Source organism: Ambystoma mexicanum, chromosome 2q (assembly GCF_040938575.1).
Source record: "Ambystoma mexicanum isolate Mex_15411 chromosome 2q, UKY_AmexF1_1, whole genome shotgun sequence".
In the NCBI taxonomy this organism is placed as follows: Eukaryota; Metazoa; Chordata; class Amphibia; order Caudata; family Ambystomatidae; genus Ambystoma; species Ambystoma mexicanum.
Window position 1 is genome coordinate 457,120,932 of NC_090924.1, and position 19,920 is coordinate 457,140,851.

The window sequence follows — 19,920 nt, forward strand, 5'->3', positions numbered from 1 at the left end:
ACCATCATAATTCCTTGTATGCAGTTATGGTTTCCTCAATGGGAATCTTGCCTCTAGGATTCCTTTTGGTCTTTGTTGTTTCAACTGCTCCGTGTATGTCACATACTCTGGTTTCCAACATACAGGCAATAGGGGCGGAACGGTTGAGGTAGGGGCAGTTGGCTCGTCCTCTACACCTCTCCTTTTTAAATTGTTCTCCAATCCCAGACATATTTCTACTGTACTCAACTGGCTCCTCTGCTTGGCCACTAATCCATGAATAGCTCCTGTAGCCATGTAAGGTTTATATATATTCTGCCAAAATCACCATTGAGGGCCCATCTTCTCTCTCTTTCTATTTCCGTAAAAAAATGTACATCGTACACGGCTCGCCCTCTTCTCCCCTGGGTAACAGATCCCATAATCCACCTGCTGTACCACCGTCGAGCAGAACCATTCTTCCATTATAGCTGGAAAAGGAAGGCGTTCCGAGGAGAGAGGGAACACCCCATGGCTCCTTTTTCTTCCACTTCCTCTTCTTCTTTTCCAGACTTTTCTGGTTCTCACGTCAGAGGAACCACAGATGCTATGCAGAAGCTTTGTCCTTAAGTATCTGTGCAAAGTTTATAACAGGCTCATGCTAACAGGGGATCACATTTGACATTTTTGTAAGGCTACAATTACTGTAGCCTGACAAAAACACAGTCGGTGGAAGACACTGCTGCCCAGAAGAACCCCTGGGGCAAGAGGGCAAATTGTAAGGGCTTTCCTCGGTCATGTATCTGCAGGGACCTATAGGGCAAGGTGAGACTTGATCAGAGGTCTTTCCCCAGTAGGAGTACTGCACAAAGATATAGAAAAGTGTGCATTGTTGAGCTCATCGACACAGGGCAAGTAAAGAAGTCTGCTGGCACATTTAAAACTACCGTGGGACTGTGAGTGAATTGTAGATCTTTCTTGGTTGTACATGCCCCGGATGTGTGTGAATTGGCATAAGCATAGGACTTTGGGACACTAGGAGCCACATTCTCAAAACATTTTTGGGCGCAAGTTCTGAGATCACTTGCGCCAAAAAAGGGAACTTGCCCATTCTAAAAGGGCATCTAAATGAGTACATCTCTTATGCGCTCTTTCAGGTGCCCTTTTTTACCCCCTTTGCACATTTGCGCAAATAAGGGACGTTTCTGCTAATTTAAAAGTGCATCCCAAATTCACAAACAGGAGGTGCTTTTAAATGTGTGGAAATGAGGGTCATCCCTGCACCTGTGGGTACTGGTGCACGGCGAGGAACAAATCATGACACGGTCATTTCTGAACCTGTCATGATTTTTTATGATTACTTTCCAAGAATTTCACTGAGACGGGCCCCTGAAGGGGAAATGTTCTCGCAGCAAGCACGTGCCTGCTGAGAGGCTGTCATACTTTAGGGTCAGGAGTGTGCTCCCGACTCTAATGTATGCAAAGGGGCTGGAAAGTCCAGACTCTCCTGAAATGCTGACCTTGAGTTACTACTCCATGCCGGTCCTTTTGAGCATCCCCCTAACTCCTAGCGGCCTTGCTCCAAGAAATGAATAAGCAAAGGTGAGCGCTGCAGCATCAGCCCCAGGACAGATGTTTGTTTAAAATATCTTTTGTGCGACTTTGAATTGCGTTTTTACATAACAAGCTCCTATCAAAGATTGACTAGGAGCGTCATTCATCCGTATCATATGGGATAGTCATAGCCAAGGAGATATCACATAAATCTCAAGTTACCCAAGTCAGGGAAAGGATGCTGAACGAGTCCACGTATTTAGGCTCCCATCATTTTACATTCCAGTACTTGAAGTCCTGACTTGAATCATTTTAGGAGCTAACACTACAGAATGGCAATAGCCAAACACCTTCTTATTTAGTGCATCTTAAATCTACTAGGTGATGATATCCTGAGAGCTTTGACATTATTTTGAGAAATTAGTGTAAATGAGCAGCACTTGCAGTTGGGTAGTATTTTTTTGTCCAGGATAGAAAATGTACCTTTTTGAGGCCCAGGCAGAAATGCTCCCTCCACACTCATGATGCCCACACACCTCTCTTAGCATTTGTAGAAAATGTATGTAAAATAGAGTAAAATGCGGACTTGAGATACTAAGTTACAAGAAATTTTATAAAATGTTGCTTTTAAAGGAAATATTAAGGTATCAAGTAGAATTGTAAAATTTAAATGTTTTAATCTTTACTTTTGTAAACGTTTATAAAAACTAAAAACAAATAAAGATATTAAAAAAAACAAAAAAACAATGAATGCACAATCAAGCCACAAAACCGCTGCATGAACTGTTATTTTAATATCAAAAATGCACACACACAGACATATATATGCAGTATATTAATTTCATGCATGAACTATATTTTTGCAATTAAAATACATCCAATATAAACAAGATACACAATACATTACTTTCATAAATAGCAATCATTTAAAATACAATTAGCAAGCAATATTAATCCCTAACATTACCCAAAGTGCTAAAACGAGCACTGTGGTGCCTGGCTCTTTCAAAATTTCCCACAAATCCGTAAATTAGTGGGTTTTTCATAATTGATTTCATAGTTTATATCACAATTTGCAGATAACGACAACCTTAATTTCAAACATCTTTCCAAAACGGAAACCATAATCAGTTCCTATGACACCATGAGTCTGGATTACTTCTCTCTACAAGTCATTTCTTGAAACTAGGTTACCTCTATTTTCTTTTGAATCCTTTTTCTGAGACAATCTTCTCTTGAACCACCTTTGCGTTTAAACTATCATTTCTTTTTCTTGGACCACCTTCTTTTGAACCACTTTTGCCTTAAATCACTGACCGGTTTCAGCGTAACGGCATATAAATTAACGCTGCATCTTCATCAGGGTTAAGCCAACTTTCCTATTTGAAATTAAAGAAGATTGCATGATTAAAAGTGCAGAACTATTATTTAATGTTCGATATGAGCATACCTAATTAGTCATGCTCATAATGGTTATATGTAATTAATACTCCATCCTTGCAAGGGAGAAGGGCCATATAATTACTTAATCCACAGAATGACCACCAGCATCTTCACCAATATTCAATATGTAGAGATGTGCTCACATAGTATGTCAAATCTTGTATGGTTCCCAGGTGTTGCATAACACAAACTGCAAAAATATAAAGCAGCCATAACGTAACATCCTCTCTTGCTGAAGCCCATAACAATGTGCTGAACTACAATAAAAACGTCAATTCTCAACACCTTTCTTAAGACTTGCCTGATACTGCCTGAAAGAATTAGAAGTTGAGAGCGCTGCATGGGCCTTGTTTCACAGCATGACAGCGAGAAACGCCAGCTCTATCTCTCAAACATGAGAGTACTACCTCAGCCAGCACTATCTCTCAAACATGAGAGCACTCCCTCAGAATGCGGACCTCATCATCCAAACAAACTCCAAGCCACAATCAGCGGCAGCAGGGGTTTCTAAGCCAAGCATCATGATCTCAAACCTGGCTCAGTGTTTTGGGAAAGCTTGTAGCATTTTGTGTTGCCTAGACAATTGGGACGTGGCCTGGGTGTAGCATGCACTGGAAAACATGTTATGCATCGTGTCAATTTACGTTATGACAAGTTTGAGCATCATGGTTACGAGTTTGGAGGAAGCCATGGCGCTAATATATAGCACCATGGCTACCTCCAAACTCGTAATGAGGACCATGGTCTTCCTAAATACCCGCCTTTGAACAAAAGTAATGATGGTGTTGATGTGCTCCCTGTGAGTTGAAACTATGTAGCCTTGCTAAGTGTTGCTATGGTGCCACACATGAACCACAATTAATGTTGCTAAAGTGTCTTGTGTGAGCCAGAGCTATGCAGCCTCTCTAGGTGGTACCAAAGTGCCACCTAAGAGCAAAAATCAAGAGAGATGCTAAAGCACCCCTTTATGAGTCAAACTCTTGATGGTGCTAAGGTTTCCCATTTGAGCCAAGACCACATTGGCCAAAACGGTGGTGCTCGGGCATCATACGTGAGCACAACTAATCCTGGAGTTGAAATGCCACATGTGAGCTGAAACGAATGGTGCTGCTAAAGAGCCGCTTAAAAGCCAAATAGTGCCACTAAAGCCATACTTGTTACAAAACTGCTGGTGGAGCTAAAGCACCACATAGGACCCAAAACTTAGCAAGTGCTGCTAACTTCAAAGTGGGAATGACGCTGGATGTCTTCTAGTCATTGATGGACCCGAGACTTGATTGCAGGGGAAAGGCCAAAGCTTGTTGGTGGGTGAGGAAGATGTGGTTGTGTTCGGTGTGGCTGAGGAGGTCTTAGTGAAAAGCAATCTCGAGAAGGCAGTTGTAACATATTTAGCCAGTGTCAATAGGCCTGTGCCAGCGTCAATGGTACAAGGCAAATGCCCAGGATCAAACGGTTCTAGTAGCTGCAGTCAAGTCTTTGTTTAACGATTTGAAAAGGCAGTTGCAGAAGGTAAAAAGATAATGTTAGTTGAAAGGGGCGGCCAGCCCAGAAGGTAAGTAAAGGATTTAAAACACCTTCAGCAGTACCCATCGAAATGGGAGGCCTGGCGGAACAATGTACCTTAAAAGTGGAAGAGGCTCCTGCGGTGGCGGTAGTTCCTGGCAGTTCTTGCAATTCGGGAGATCCATCAGAGGAAGAGAGGCTCTCGTCATGGAGGAAGGTTCGAGTTACTGCACTGCCCAGGGATGAAGCCAGCCGCGGTGATGCCAAAACTAAATAAAAGGTACGCTCCTTTAAATCGCGGTTGTGGTGGACAGGGGCCTGGCTATCCGGGTCTCCTAGTGCTGGGCACTGGCGATTCGATCAAGGCAGGTCCTGGAAGGCAATTAGCGAACTGGTTGGACCCACCAGCTCAAGGGAAGAAGACTCTTGCAGGTGACGATCTTCTCGAGTCGTTGGAGAAAAGTGGTGAGGATCTGCAGCAGGGCTTCACCGGTGGTTCAGTCGTTGCAGATGTCTTCAGGTTCTCTACTCTTCGGGTTTCTTAGTTCCAGTGGTGACGTCTTGCCCTCCAGTCCTCAGAGCCCTGCTTTTATGCAGAAAAAACCCCATTCATACAGCCTAGCTGTCGCTCACACAGTGGGGTGGCTATCCTGGCGGGATAACCCCCCCAGCCTATCAGGGCAGAGTGCGACTTGGGTTGCCTAGGTAACCCTGTCCAGGGTGCCTATTCCACCTCCCACACATCCTGTCTACCCCAGACTCAGTGGCGCCGAAAGGAGGGCTTCTGTGCAGAAGCCCGCCAAAAGGACGAACAAAGGATCCCCGACCTGGGTTAGGATTTCAGAGGAAGACATGAGAAAGGAATATTATCAAAGATCTGACAATAAAAACCTACCAGAGTAAAGTTAATATTAAAATAAACCGGCGGTATGTTAGAGGCTGTCAGTAAAAGTGGTAGCCTCAAACAATGGGAAAATCCCATAGGAAAATATTTGCGGTCGAATATTTACGGTAGTAACCACTGCCACCAGCCAGAAACTTTGGAGAGAGGGACTGGACGGTACCCCGTCGAAAATGAACACCAGGGAAAAACTATTAACCTTTTCCAGTACTTCCATAGTAAGATGGGTTGTACTGGTTTTGTTCATAACTATTGACTAGTAAAGTCAATGGGGACTTTACATGCCCTGGGAGACAGTAGTCGGTCGCAGGGTATGGAGTTTATGTTTGGGGGTCACTATGACACCCCTGTGGTTCTGCACTGAGGGTGCTGTGTAACACGCATGTAAAAAGATGATACTTTTGAGGGTGAGAAAAACCCCATAGACCATAAGCACACAAATAGCCTAAAACACACACCAGCAACATGTCTAATAGTGGGAAAAAGAGTCTCACTCGTAGCAGGAGAAAAAAAATAAACACTTCAAATCCAGCAAAGCTGCTGGGGGACTCTATAGGTAAGGGAAATTAGCCTTAGTAGAGAATTCTCCCTAACAGGAGGCCACATACCTGCCTAGTGCTGCTGACTTGAGTAGTTACAGGGATCCGTGTCAGGTGTTGAATTCTTTGAAAGTTGAGGACGGAATATTAAAGCAGAATGCTGCAAAGAAAGCTGAGCAGTTAAGGTGACTGTTGCTGAGATGTTATATGTTTAGACCTGCCTGTAAATCCTATGCCTTTTTTCCAATTCCTGCTTTAAAATGTGTTTTTATGACCTGAGGATGAGGATGGGTATGGCTCCCTCACTTCACTGGTTGTTGGAATTTCTGCCCCTGTATCAAAAATCAAAAGATGGCACCCATGTCCCTGAGTACTTTATACCTGAGGTCTTCAAACTGTGGTATTTTCCTCATTAGCTGGCACTGAAATGTCAAATGTGTAACACTCCTTGTTTCATGTCTCGGCAGCATTGAGTCTGAAGGTCCTGGTTACCCACCCAAATCTGCTCCCGAGGGCTACTTTCAGCAACACTGAATGCACAACATACCTGCATACATGCGCCCCATAGTGCCTGTATATTGTACAGTGTGCATTATAGAGAACAGCTCTCATGTTACTGTTTGCCCCTCTTGCCAGACTGAGCCCCAGTCAGTTAAATATGTCTCTGATTATTTAGAAAGGGATCTAGAAATAACCCAATAGAGCCAACGGCAAACCGGGATGCCAGTAACAGCCCGAGCAGGATGCCGGTGCAGGACAATTTAGAACCTTATGATATTTTCCTATCAGCACACTCCCGCAAATTGTATCACCTCTAGGGGGCTCATCAGGAGTTTGGTGGTATCTGGGCAGTAAATCCGCCCAGTTTGGTGGTACTAAACTGTACTACCGCCACTTGGTCTGGCGGTAGAAATCCCCATTTTTTTTCAGGCCATAGGACTCTGTTTTTTTTGGGCAGAATTACTGCAAAGGTAATTCGGCTGAAATTTGGCAGAAATCTGGTGGATTTACCTCCAGCTAACAGCTGGAGGTGAATACACCAACTTTAGGGCAAACTCATATTTGGTGGTGCAGTAGTGCAGCGGTTTATGGTAATAGCGCCGCATTTTGTCCCGCACTGCCCAACTCGTAATGAGGCCTAATGTCCCATCCGGTTACTACTTTCCGCTGGCTCCTTTTTTCTTTCAATATCAGCATTCAAATATGCAACGCTTGAGGCAGAGCCTAGATTTTGGAATAATCTTCCAACAAAGATTTGCAAGATCCTTGATCTATTTCTCTTTGTATAATCTACTCCATATCAGCGAAACATATTATTGCTCAGAGGCAATTGTGCTTTTTGTGGGATAAGAAATCAATGTAGGGCCCTTTCGCGTCATGAAACATTATTTTGGTGTGAGGCCTAAGAAGTTGTACGTGAGGCCTAGTAATCCCAAGTAGTTTAGGGACCTGTGAAAGATGTATGGGCCAGTAACTAAAGGAGTGGCCTAATAGACGCAGTCCTGTTACTGTGCCTGGCAAGAAAGCGACTAGACTCTTTTTAAAACGTGTGCTAAATGTGATCAAAATGTTGTGTAGTTGGGTACTGCACCAAGGCAAATGAGTTAGTAGGTCAGACATTTCAAAATTAATTATTTTACCAAAGATGTGATTTAAGATGAGTTCCTAGTCAAGCCAACATTAACCAGGAGGTGGCACATGCTAATGTTTCACCCAATTAAGCGCTTTGTCAAGGTCAAGAGGTCTAAATAATTTTTTAAAAATCTTTCAATTGTGTCTCTCAAGACCCCTGTTTGTAATCACAGATGGTGGTGGATTAGTAGCATATAATGCATTATTTCTTCAAATTGTCACAAGCTTCTTTAAGTCACAAATAATAACTTTTTATGCCAGAAAGGTATTGTGTTACACTTTGGTACAGTATTGCAGTTACATACACGTCTAAATATGCATTTACAGAGGATCTTTTGCTTTTGAAAAATATTTTTCCTTTGAATTATATCTTGGTGCGTGGGGCATTCGGGAAGTCCCTTGCTGTGTAAGTATTCAATATATGTCGACTCCTTGATAGGATGTACAGGGCTCTAGTCGTGGCATATCGTGATGGCGATGCTGTCAGATTTTTCCCGCTTCGGATTGCATTATTCAAGACACCCTTCTGTTTTCTGCATTCAACATCAAACCAGGCGGCATGTGCTTGAGAAGCGGTAAACCTCTTGTGTTTCCATCGTGTCCTTGACATAGATTAGCACAAATCCTCTCAGTCAAAAAAAGAGTATTGAATCCCGAATAGCTATAATATCAGCTGAGGCTAGACACTTTCCCACTAAGATGCTACTAATAGATTGGCAACTCTCTTTATCCCCCAATCCAGTGGCTAGGGACTGGACTTTAAATAGATCAACAGAGAGGATCACTCTCTGTCCTACCAGACACCCGGAAATCTCTGACCTGTTTGAAAGAAAAACAATCATCTAAGATTGAGGAGTAGCGAGCTCCCTCTTCTGAACATGGGCTTGAGCGGGGCATCAGCCATTATTCGTCCATTCAGTTCCACCAGGAAAAACTCAACCATCAGATCGGCCAAGAGGCTACCCCCCCCCACTCCCGGTCTGGGGCATTGAAAACAGAGCTTCTGCTGAGATCCCCACAAAACAGGGGATTCCACAAGTGTACCACTTTGAGCAGTGACCCTAAATAAGAAAGAATAGGAATAACAAATAATTTGTCTTTCTGGAATTCTATACTATTGTTAGGCTTGTTAAATATTTATTTCAGGCACACTTCAGGGGGTGAGTCACTGATATACGGGGTCATCACGAGTTGGGAGGTAAACCTTAAATGCGGCAGTAACGCTATTACCGCTTCATTTAAGGGTCTTCCAAATCACAGGCTTGGCAGTATTTACCCCCAGCTCTGAGCTGGGGGAAAATCTGCTGGGAATTTGTAAATTTTCGGCTCTATTACCGCACGGTAACACTGCCTACGGTAATCGCGCTGAAAATTCCCGATTGGGTCCAATGGGGGAATTTCCGAATGGGCCCAATGGGCAATAGGGAAGGACTGTTCCGCCAAACCCGTGATCCGGCGTGAATAGCACCGGACTGGGTGGCGGTAGCGCTATTAGCGCGGGCAGTATCCCGGCGAGAATACCACTGGATACCGCCCAACTCGTGATGAGGCCCAGTCTGTTCTTAAACACCTCAAATTCACAATGCAGACAAAAGCGTCCAAAAAGCATTTAGAGTAGAATAAGCATCGATTTCTATGTATTTTGTTTTTTGCAAGTTAGCATGTTTTTTTCTGCTGTTGTCTCCGTTACGATCATCACAAGACATTCCATCTCGGTGTATTTGTTTTACTTGACAAAATCTGTGTGCCTATAAGCTTGTGTACAGTGTTGAAATGTTTGACCATAGCACATCAAGTGGCCCTTGATTTAATTGTGCTATAATGAATGCTTTGTTGTAATGTGTCTATCTTTCCTATCTCCCTGGCATGCTGTTCAGGATGTTTGTTTGCATGCATGCAGTAACGAGTGCCCTGAGTACAGGATGCCGTGTGATTGCGCTGCTTTCCCTGCGCTACTCTAAATACTTTAAATACTTTAATCCAAAGTTATGAACCCTCCCATGTGGCCAACTTTGCACCACAAATGCAGATGAACCGGCTAGCTGTTAAATCTCAGTTACCAGTTTAATGATATCAACTACAGAGTGTCATTTTCTTTCTGACTTTCAGAACACTCAGACATGTAATTGCTCATTTTACGATAGCTGGTAAGAAAGCCATAGCTGGTAAGATTGCTCAGTGGATTGAGCGCTCACTGCTGTGATGTTTATTTGATCTGAAGGTTGCATGTTCGAATCCCAGCAAGAACAACTCAGCCTTTCATCCGTTTGAGGTCGATAAATGAGCACCATCAGAGGTTGGGTGATATTGTACGTATATTTGTTCTATATAAAGCACTTAAGCGTAAGTGCTATATAATAACACATCATTATCATTTGGCCTTGTACGTCTGGTTGCATTCACAGTAATTTGGTAATGTGGGCCTATACACACTGATATTAATAATACATATGGTGATCTATTCGTGTAGCAAATGTACATCACATTACAGTGATATCGTAACCATATTTTTCGTAGTGTACTTAGGAACAATGCTATGTGATGCCACTTCCTATTTTGTCAAGGGATGAAAGTTCATTTCCTGTGATGTCCCTTTGGGGTGAGGTTAAATTACATGACTTCCTGTGATGTCATCCGAGGTCAAGGGTCGTGTGATGTCACTTCGGCTACCCTTGGCATTTTGGTGAAATGACATCCCTGCTCGTACCCCATTCTGCACCCGGGCCAAGGTGATTAATCCTCCCTTATTTCGACCTCTCATACTTCTCACGGTCTTCACTACGTGCCCCTGGAAACCCGGTAACATAAATTCACCCGTAAGCCAGGTTTGTTGTAAGCAGATGATGCCGAATGTTGATAAATAAACCCCCCAGTCTGTGTCATGTAGTTTATTCACCACCCCTGCTAGGTTCCGGGAGACTACCGCAGTTGAGCCTGTCTTTTTGGGATATGATATGATATGATAGGTTATTTATAACACGCTGAATACCCAGAGGTTTCTAAGCGCGGACCCAGGGATCGAACCTATGGTGCTCCATATCGTCTTGCTTCCAAGGCGAGCACGTTGCCTACTGAGCTATCCTCCTGAGAAAGTGAGACAGTATGAGGTATGTGACTAAGGTGGGTGGAGGTAGGAGCAAATGGTAGGATGGTGAGATGGTACACCACGTGTCAGAACTGCTAGAAAAAGACCCCTAGGGATGAGCTGCTGCAAGATAGCGAGGAAAGGCAGCTGGGGTTGGAGAGCCGTAGGTCTAGGACCCCAAGAGAGGGGGGTAGTGAGAGGGTCAGGTGAAACCCTAAAGACAGCCCTGGGCGGCCTGTGGTATTCCTATGGCTTTGAGATGCTGCATCATAGGGTTGGACATCAAACATCATGATGGTGTCTGAGTTTCTTTCAGGAACGCTTTTGTCAACATGCTCAGAGGTTTTAAAAGAAATCCACGAATCTGTCAATTGGTTCAAGTAGATGGCACCAGTTTGAATCTATGCAAACATTCATTGCAGTCCCCTTTGGGAACTTAATCCTAAATTAGGTATAAGCCACTGCTTTTAATTTGACACTGTTCGTTGTCTCATACACGTAATCAGCTATTTATGTTTACGATTTATTTTCTGCTTTCTAGAACAACGCATGTTTTAACACATGCCTTGAACTGTTTCCACACGCACACACCTTTCCTCGTGCTGAAAGCTGGGGTTCAGAAAGAGGAGCCCAAGCTTTGCACTCATCAGACCTCTTTGGTAAAACAATTCTTTTTCATTCCCACAACTTCCTGACAAATAACATGTATTCTACCTTCGAACAAGGGAACTGCTTTTAAACTCCACATGTCAGGAATTTCGTATGGGCATCACGGGGATGATGTGTCATGGGCTCCATGCGTGCCTCTAGTTTCCTCGCCCTTCCTTGCCAGGCCGTGCAGCTCCTGTTCCTCTCACCACCAGCGCCCGAAGCTTGCCCTGGCCACTGACTCTGCACAATACTCTTTTGCAAACCAACTGAAGTCCTGTAAAATAAAGGCCGGAAAAATAGCCCAATAAACGGTGTGAATGGTTTACAGCAAGAAAATAAAATAATGTTGGGGGCATTGGCTGCAACTGTTGGCTGGTGGCTGGCAGTAATGGTGCTGCAGGGAGCTTTCACTGGAGAATGCTTGGTGCCAGGCAGTCTCCAGGAGAGGCAGTGACTGCCCACATGTAGGCATGTTGGTTAACTAGAGAGCTCTGGCATGCATTTCTGGCATATAGCCATGGAAACACAATTAAGGAGAGTCCAGGCGATAGGGAGTGGCTGGGAACTCGGGTAAGCCGTAGTACGGCACTGGGTATGGGATGGGTGGGTCTATGGCAAAACAACAGCCGCAGGATGTGTGCTCATCCTCACATGTCATCTCTCCCCATCTCATACCACTAAGTCTTTTAAGGGTGAGCTTTTGTGAAGGCAAAGTAGTCAGTCATTAGCACTACTTTGTAGTGGTAATAACTGTTGATGCTGTAAAATGGTGCGAATACCTGGGCAGCCTGGCAGATGCCTAATACTTATACACAAGCCAAAACTGTTGGCTTTGCCAAGGCTTGTTTTTAACACGACTTCTGGCAAGGACACACATAGTGCTTATTAATCGATTGGCTGAATGCAGACCTGGTTAACAGCTTTTTTATCACACCCATGAGTAACGCGTTAACAGCTCCAATGAAGTTATTATTGGGCCTCATTACAAGGTTGGCGGTAGCCTTGCCGGTAGAACTGGCAGGCTGCTGCCAAACTTGCAATTTCATTACTGCTCTGCCGGATCGGGTAATTGCCCATTTGCGGGCGCTTGAATGGAATGCTCCCCATTCCCATTTGATGGGGAGGTCGGATGCAACGGCACCATTCATAATGGTGCTGGTGCATCCGACATGCTCTGTTCGCGGGTGCCAGTTCGCAGAACCAGGAGCAGAACTCGTAGTTTGCCGGTTTGGGAACTACGACCGGCACTGTCAAAAGACATCTTTAAAAAAGAAGCACTGGTAGGCTCTTTGAGCTCAAAGTCTGATAGTAGGGTTTGAGAAACCTAGCCCAAAGAGATCCTAGCAGGATGTGTTTTTGACAGGAAGTGGGTGGAAATGCCATAGGGATTAACATGGCCAGGAAGTCAAAGGGTGGCAAAATAACCAAACAACACATACACGCTTTGTGTCCCTCCTCATATGCCATTTCTCCCTACCTTTCGCTCCGCCTAATAGTCAAAACTAAAACGAAGGCCTTAGTGCTCCAGTTACCACCATCTAAGGCCTATCTGTCGTCCATGTTCTGATGTTCAGTGTGACAGGATGCCTGCCCTCTTCACAGTGCATGAATATTTTTCTTTTCTTTTGACAGAATGTCCAGGTCTCTGGGACCCAGCTACGCTGGCTGCGTTTGCTGATCTGAAAGACTTCACACCTGAAGAAGCAGCAACTCTTGCTGATGTGATTGGAGCACACGAGGTTGGATGTTTTGCAATTACCCAGCCCTTACCTTTACCTTTTGGACTTTTGCCTCTCAGGGGCGTTGTGGTCATGTGATTCTGGAATCAGTCCCATTGCGAATACAGAGGATTTTTTGGGCAATATGCTTCGATTGAATGTGTATGTTCGTGGGCACATTCTTCTCAGTGCAGTAATGCTAAGAATGTCTGGCAGGGCACGATGCCGCCAAATCTCCGTGGCTGTTGCCCTGGAGTTCTGGGAAGGAATGTTGCTTAGCAGCTAAGCAGCCCCAGTTAGCAATTGCACAACATAACCAGAGTCTTTGACAGTGATTGCGCACCTCGGTAGAGGCTTGGTTTGGTGGGGGGCTTACATTCCACCGGCAAGCAGCGGACTCGACAACGCCCCCCGACCCCGACGGCCCCCGTTGCCAGTCAGCAACCTTGCCCGAAACATTGCAAAAATGCTATTAGTAGGAAACAAGCATGGAAAATAACACGTAAATACATTATTTTCTGTGGATGCACTATTGGCAGTTGGACCAGGCAACCTGAAGGGAGGCTCCTCATTTTCAACCACTTTAGTGTCCTATAATATGCTGCTGCTGTTTTGTTTTGCCAGAATCTTCTAGTTTAAGCAAAAATGAGATTAGGGGCGTGCATTCAGAGAGTAATGGGTAGGTAGGTTTTTTTAATGCTAAAAGCTCACTTTTAACAGGTGTGCTTCCGAGAAGGAGGGAACGCATAGTACAGGCGGATGAACATTTTTGGACAGCATCATACACTTTGAGGATTGACCGTGTGGTAGAAAAAGACGGAAATGCTTACCGATTGAAATTCTGTATTTTTTTTCTTTTTTACAGCTGGCGCTAACGCTGAACGTGAGACGGTTCATGCTGTCAATCCAGGAGCTCCATGGTAGCAAGGAAAAACTGCGCCACCTGGCGGACAAGCTGAAAGATTCAAGGGGTGACGTTGTGAAGGCGATGCGCAGCCAAATATCACTTTTCCCATTCCTGGGTAAGGTCTGATCGTGAGATAAGAGTATGTTAATAACATTTGTAGTTTTTAGTGTTTTAAAAGGGCAGGCAGTGCTGCAAATAAAAAAAAAACTCTGGGAACCCTCTCCTCTGTGCTGCGGAAGAGGGCAGGGCCGAGGGCCAATTTTTCCAGCACCCGTCAATGAGGAATTACCTGGTAATTCCTGCATTGCCGGGTGCAGGTGCCTGTCAGTCCCCATTGACATTCGGATGCACCGGCACTGTCAACGACGGTGGCATCCGACATGCTGCGCTTGCGTGTGCCGCTCTGCCCGCCAGGCCAGACTTGGCGGGCTGACAGGCGCCCGTGAGCACCGCTCGTAGTATGGTGGTCTGGGATCTACGGTACCGGCATACTTACCGGTACCGTGGTTCCCGGACCGCCATGCTTATATTGAGGCTATGGGCCTCATTACGAGTTTGGAGGCAGCCATGTCCTTAATAAGGGCATGGCTGCCTCCAAACTCGTGTCCGGGTTCCCTGAATGGGGAATTACTAGGCCATTCCGACCTTGGAGGGCCCGGTATTTCCCCATTCAGGGAACCCGGACCATCCCCATTTCCATTTGAGCCCCCATAGGGCTCAATGGGAATGGGGAGCATGCTAACAATGGGCCTGTTAATGACGGGCCCGTTGTTAGCATGCTGGGCCGCTAGCGGGACCCGTTAAGGACGTCTGGTCAAACCAGGCGTCCAGAGCGGGTCCCGCGAGCGGACCTCGTAATAGGGAGGTAAGGGGTTAACGGCGCCGGCACCTTTACTGGCACCGTTAACCCCTTACCGCCCACCTCGTAATGAGGCCCTATCTCTTCATGGAACCCACGCCTGGAGATTTGAATAAAAGCAAAGAGCATTTTGGGAACATAAGAATAATATATTTATACACATAATACAACAACTATTCAATTTCATCCTACTAAAGCATCCATATAAATTAAAGTTTGATATACATTTCATGTTATGCTATTGCTATGTTATGTTATTTGGCATTTATATACCGCTCTATATATCATTGGTATGACCTCAAAGCGCTGGTAGGTTGAACGCCCTCGGGGACCGTAGTCCAGGTCAGTTGAGAGAGGAAAGTGAAGAAGGGTGCTTGGGTGCACCAGTTATGTGTGCAGCAGATCTAATTGCCTGGTGGTAGCTGCATCCTAGCATTAGGGGTGGTGCCTTTGACATCAGTTGAATGTGTGCAGTCTGGCGGGTGGACATCCAGACTGGTTCTGGCTCCGTTAGGCCTGAAGGATGCTTATGTGGGCAGCTAGGCCGGTTTGTCATGGGGTATAGTTGCGTTTTATAAGAGTGATGAGTTGTCAATGTGGTAGTGTTCGTATGTGAGCAGCTAGGCCGAATTGATCAAGGGGTATAGCCACACTCTAATTGTGTGATGGGGTAGAGCAGAGAGTAAGCATAGTGGTATGCGTAGGAAGTGTTTGGTGGAGTTAGAATCTAAGGAGATCGATATTCCGGATCGCCGGTGTGGGTCGTTTGTAGTGAGTCACTAGGCGTATTCATTAACGACATTACTCGTGATCACGTCGAGGCAATTAGTTGTCGGATGCTAGGTTAGTCGTTAGAGGCTGACTGTGGTTGGTATTATGGAAAGAGCCACATCTTTAGAGCTTTGAGGAACGTCATATAATCTTGGGTGTGACGAATATGAGGGAGAAGCGAGTTCCACAGAGTTGGGGCCAAGGTTGAGAAGGCGGACCCTCCAATCCTGGCAAGTTAGCAGCTGGAATTACAAGAAGGAGGGTGGTGCTTGATTTTAGGGTGCGAGATGGAAGGTAAGGTTTTAACTTCTCTTGTAGGTATAATGGCCCAGACTTGTGCATAGCTCAGTGAGTGATGCATAGGGTCTTGAAAGTGGTCCTTTGTCCGACCGGGAGCCAGCGGAGGGTTCAGAGAGCTGGTGAAATGTGGTCTCTAGGACCTAGGGCAAGGAGCAGTTTAACAGCAGCGTTTTGGGCTCTTTGGAGTTTGTTGAGTTGGTATGCCAGTCCTCCTAGGTATAGGGAGTTGGCATAGTCCAGTCTCGACATCACAATAGACATAACTGCGGCAAGTCTGTCCGGGAAGGAGAGATAAGGAAAGATGCGTATGAGAAGTTTGAGGTGTTAGTGACAGCATTTTGACAGGTTGTTGATCTGACGGGAGAGCGTTAGGCCTGAGTCCATAGTGCAGCCTAAGTTTTTTACTGTGTCGTAGGGGGGCGGGGGAGCAGGTGGGCCGAGGGACGTGGGCCTTGGGAGTGGATGAGATAGAAGGGCAGTGTTGCTGCACACCATGATTTCAGTTTTAGTTGGGTTTAAGAGGAGGTGGTTTATTGTCATCCATTGATCAATAGCTCGAAGACAGGCTTTGAAGTCAGGGTGGGTGTTGGTGTCTGATTTGTGGATTCTTAGGATGATTTGGGTAATAGGGGAAAAGTCGTCAGAGAACCAGGTTTTAGGGATGAAGACGAGGTCGGGCTTGTCAGAGGACAGGAGGTCAAAGATGCTGTGTCTGTTTCTTGCTACGGAGCGGGCATTAAAAAGGATGCAATTGACTATGAGGAGGTGAAGTCTTAGTGGAGGACAACGCAGTCGGAGCATGAGGAGCGTGGGAGCTTGGAGGGGAGGTGGGCGGGGTGGAATATTCAGGGTTGCTGAGACAGGTTGAGGTGGGTTGGGAGAATGGGATATGTCGATGGGGGCTGGGAAGAGTAGGCGGGTGGAGGTGGATATGTCAGAGGTGTGGGGAGGGCCTGGGGGGGTGGGAGAGTGGAACGAGGATCAGTAGGAGTGAGGGGGTTGGGCGGCTAGATTTTGGAGTGAGTTTGGGGGTTCTGGAGTACAGGGAGAGAAGTCAAGAGAGACGGGATAGAAACTGGACGAAGGGGGGGATTGTGAGTGGGTAGGGGAGGGGAGGGAGAGGATGGGTTCAGAAGTGGTGCGGAGTAGAGAGTCAAGGAAGCGGACCAGCAATGTTTTCTGCATTTCGTGTGTTTTAGTACTATAGGGGTGTGAGAAAGGGTGGGGTCAGAGGGGGGAGATGAGGCTACCGTTCTAGTGAGGGCGAGACGTGCTGCTTTCAGAGAGGGGAAGGTATATGAAGGGGGAGGTTTGTTGGCGGGGGTCGAGAATGGGTTATGGGGGAGAGGGTGGCTGGGGAGGGTGGGCAAGAGGGTGGTGAGTTCTCTGGTGGGCTAAGTGGGTGGGACAGAGTGGTAGTGGGGATTGGAGGGGAGGGAGTGGTGTTCCTTGGATGGTGCAGGGGGACAATGGGAAAGCGGGTGAATTCACAGTGTTTGGAGTGCCAGAGGGCTCATCTGGCTTGGGAGTTCGATAGGGGGCGTGGTGTCTGGGCGAGGGGTACCAGGGTGTTCCCAATAGGTGTCTGAGGGAGGGTAGTAGTTGAAGAGTTAGAGTGGGAAGGGGGATGGGGAATAGGCATTTTGAGGCAGGAGGTGTTTGGGGTGCCAGAGTGCCCCTCTGATTTTAGAGTTGGATGCAGGGCAGTGGTAGGAGGGTGGGCGGCATCAGGTTGTATTGAAGTATGAGGGGAGGTGTCTTGGGTTGTGATCAGGAGGGGGAAAAAAGGGGAGGCGTGAAGGTAGGTGCTAGAGTGTGAGCCATGGGCCATGAGGGGTGAGCGAAGTGGGCGGGGTGGGTTGTGGTCAGGAGGGGGATAAAAAGGGGAGGCCACAAGGGGTGAGCGATGGGAGGGGGCAGAATAAAACACAGTAATGTCTCAGTCAGAATAAGACACAGTAATCTCTCAGGCAGAGAGAAACAGTAGTATCTCAGGGATTACCGTCTAGATGTGACATAGTATAAGACGCAAAAATCTCGAGAATTCTGTACGCGGACGATATCATCCTTGTCGACCTAACAGCTATAGGGCTGCAGAGACAGCTTACCAACTTTGCCGAATACATTTCAGAAAACGTCCTCGGAATTAACAAGTCAAAAACCAAAATTCTATTCTTTGGAAAGGGGAGAGAAAAAAGCAATACTTTTGCATGGTCCATGGAGGGAGAACGCATTGAGAAGGTCGCCGAATTCAAATACTTAGGCATTATGGTTGACAACTCGCAACATGAAAACGCAATGCAAAAACATCTGCAGGCGAAAACAAAAACCCTAACCTCTCAGGCAAAAGCGATAGATAAGAAATTCTGTCGCTTCTCTCGAATCTATCAGAAAACCGTATCTGAAGCCTGTTCTGCTACAGCTCACATTTTCGATGAGGAGATCTGGTGGTCGAGGCTAATTGGGGGTGGACGAACAACTTGGGTTACGGCCACAGAAAAAACTTTGGATGCAATTCTCTCAACGTGAGACAAAGAAAAAAAATTAGTCAAACAGACTAGGAACCTGATAGACAAAGACAATGCAACACAAAATCTTTTAAAAACCCTCGGGTTAAATAAAAAAATAAAAAATAAAAAAAATCTCAGGCAATTTCTAGGTGTGTGGTGGAGGCAGAATAAAACACAGTAATGTCTCAGTCAGAATAAGACAGTAATATCTCAGGCAGAGAGAAACCCCATAATAGCTTGGAGAATGAAACAGTAATATCTCAGGGGTTACCTTCTAGATGTGACACAGTCACAGTAATATGTCAGGCAGAGAGAAACACAGTAATATATCAGGGAGAATGAAACAGTAATATCTCAGGGGGTACCTTCTAGATGTGACAGTATAAAACACAGTAATATCTCAGGTAAGTTCTAGGTGTGTGGGGCAGGCAGAATAAAACACAGTAATGTCTCGGTCAGAATATGACACAGAAATGCCTCAAGCAGAGAGAAACACTGTAATATCTCAGGGAGAATGAAACAGTCATATCTCCGGGGGTACCTTCTAAATGTGAATCTGGTCAACGGGAGCAATTTGTAGGTGTGTGGGACCGGCAGAATTGAACACAGTAATATCTCCGTCAGAATAAGACACAGTAGTATCTTAGGCAGAGTCAAACAGTAATATCTCAGGGGGTACCTTCTAGATGTGACACAGTAATATCTTAGGCAGATTAAAACACAGTAATGTCTCAGGGGGAATGAAACAGTAATATCTCATGGGGTGCCTTCTAGATGCAAATCTGGCCAAACAGAGCAAATTCTAGGTGTGTGGGACAGGTAGAATGAGGCACATTATTATCACAGGAAAATTAGAACACAGTAATGTCTCTCAGAGAGTTTTCTACAAGCGGATCTGGGCAAGTCAGGTAGGTAATTAGTTACAGTACTGTCACAGTAGGTACCTCTAGGTGTAAATCAACGCAGCGAGAGAGGGGTTGACAGAAGTCAGTATGAACAGTCTCTCAAAGTGTGGTGCAGGCCAGCATTCACAGTGTTTGGATTGTTTTGTGAAATGGCAGAGCTTCCAGGGTAGAGTAATTGCTCTACCCCTGCCTCAGCCACACCTATTTTGTTAGTCATTGCTAGTTGACGGCTGGCTTCCCCTGCTGACACCTGCAGACACGATATGGAGCCGCCTCCATAGGTGTCGCCCTTTGCCTTGGGTCCTTAGCCACAGCGGCTGCCCAGGAAGAGGGCTGCCATGGAAAAGTCAGTTATGACCTGGGTGGAGAGCCAATCAGGGATGGTGGGCGGGCTGGGAGGCGGGTGGTGGAGGGTAATCAGGAAGCTATGCACGGAGGAGAAAAGGAAGGAGATGCAAGCACAGGGGCACCTGGGGGCTGGACAAAATATACAAATCACAATTTAGAGGACAGTGGAGTATTGAGGAGCACAACACTCACCTTCTTTGTATTTGGTAAAAGTGGCGAGCAAGGGCTAACATGGGTCGCTAGACCTATTAAACACGGTTATTTATACCAATCAGGGGCAGAGGACGGGCTGGGATGCGGGAGGAGGAGGGGAATCAGGAATCTATGCACGATGGG

General features: G+C 45.9%; 1 protein-coding gene across 3 annotated transcripts in view; it reads left to right on the forward strand.

Annotated features, from left to right (window-relative positions):
- The window catches only part of LOC138569514 (uncharacterized), a 653,579-nt gene that overhangs the window by 399,385 nt on the left and 234,274 nt on the right, over window positions 1–19,920 (forward strand). For all 3 annotated transcript variants that reach the window (XM_069647555.1, XM_069647556.1, XM_069647557.1), the window contains 2 exons: window positions 12,899–13,005; window positions 13,850–14,006. In XM_069647555.1, coding sequence (XP_069503656.1) covers window positions 12,899–13,005; window positions 13,850–14,006 — 264 coding nt within the window. The remainder of the gene's footprint in view (window positions 1–12,898; window positions 13,006–13,849; window positions 14,007–19,920) is intronic.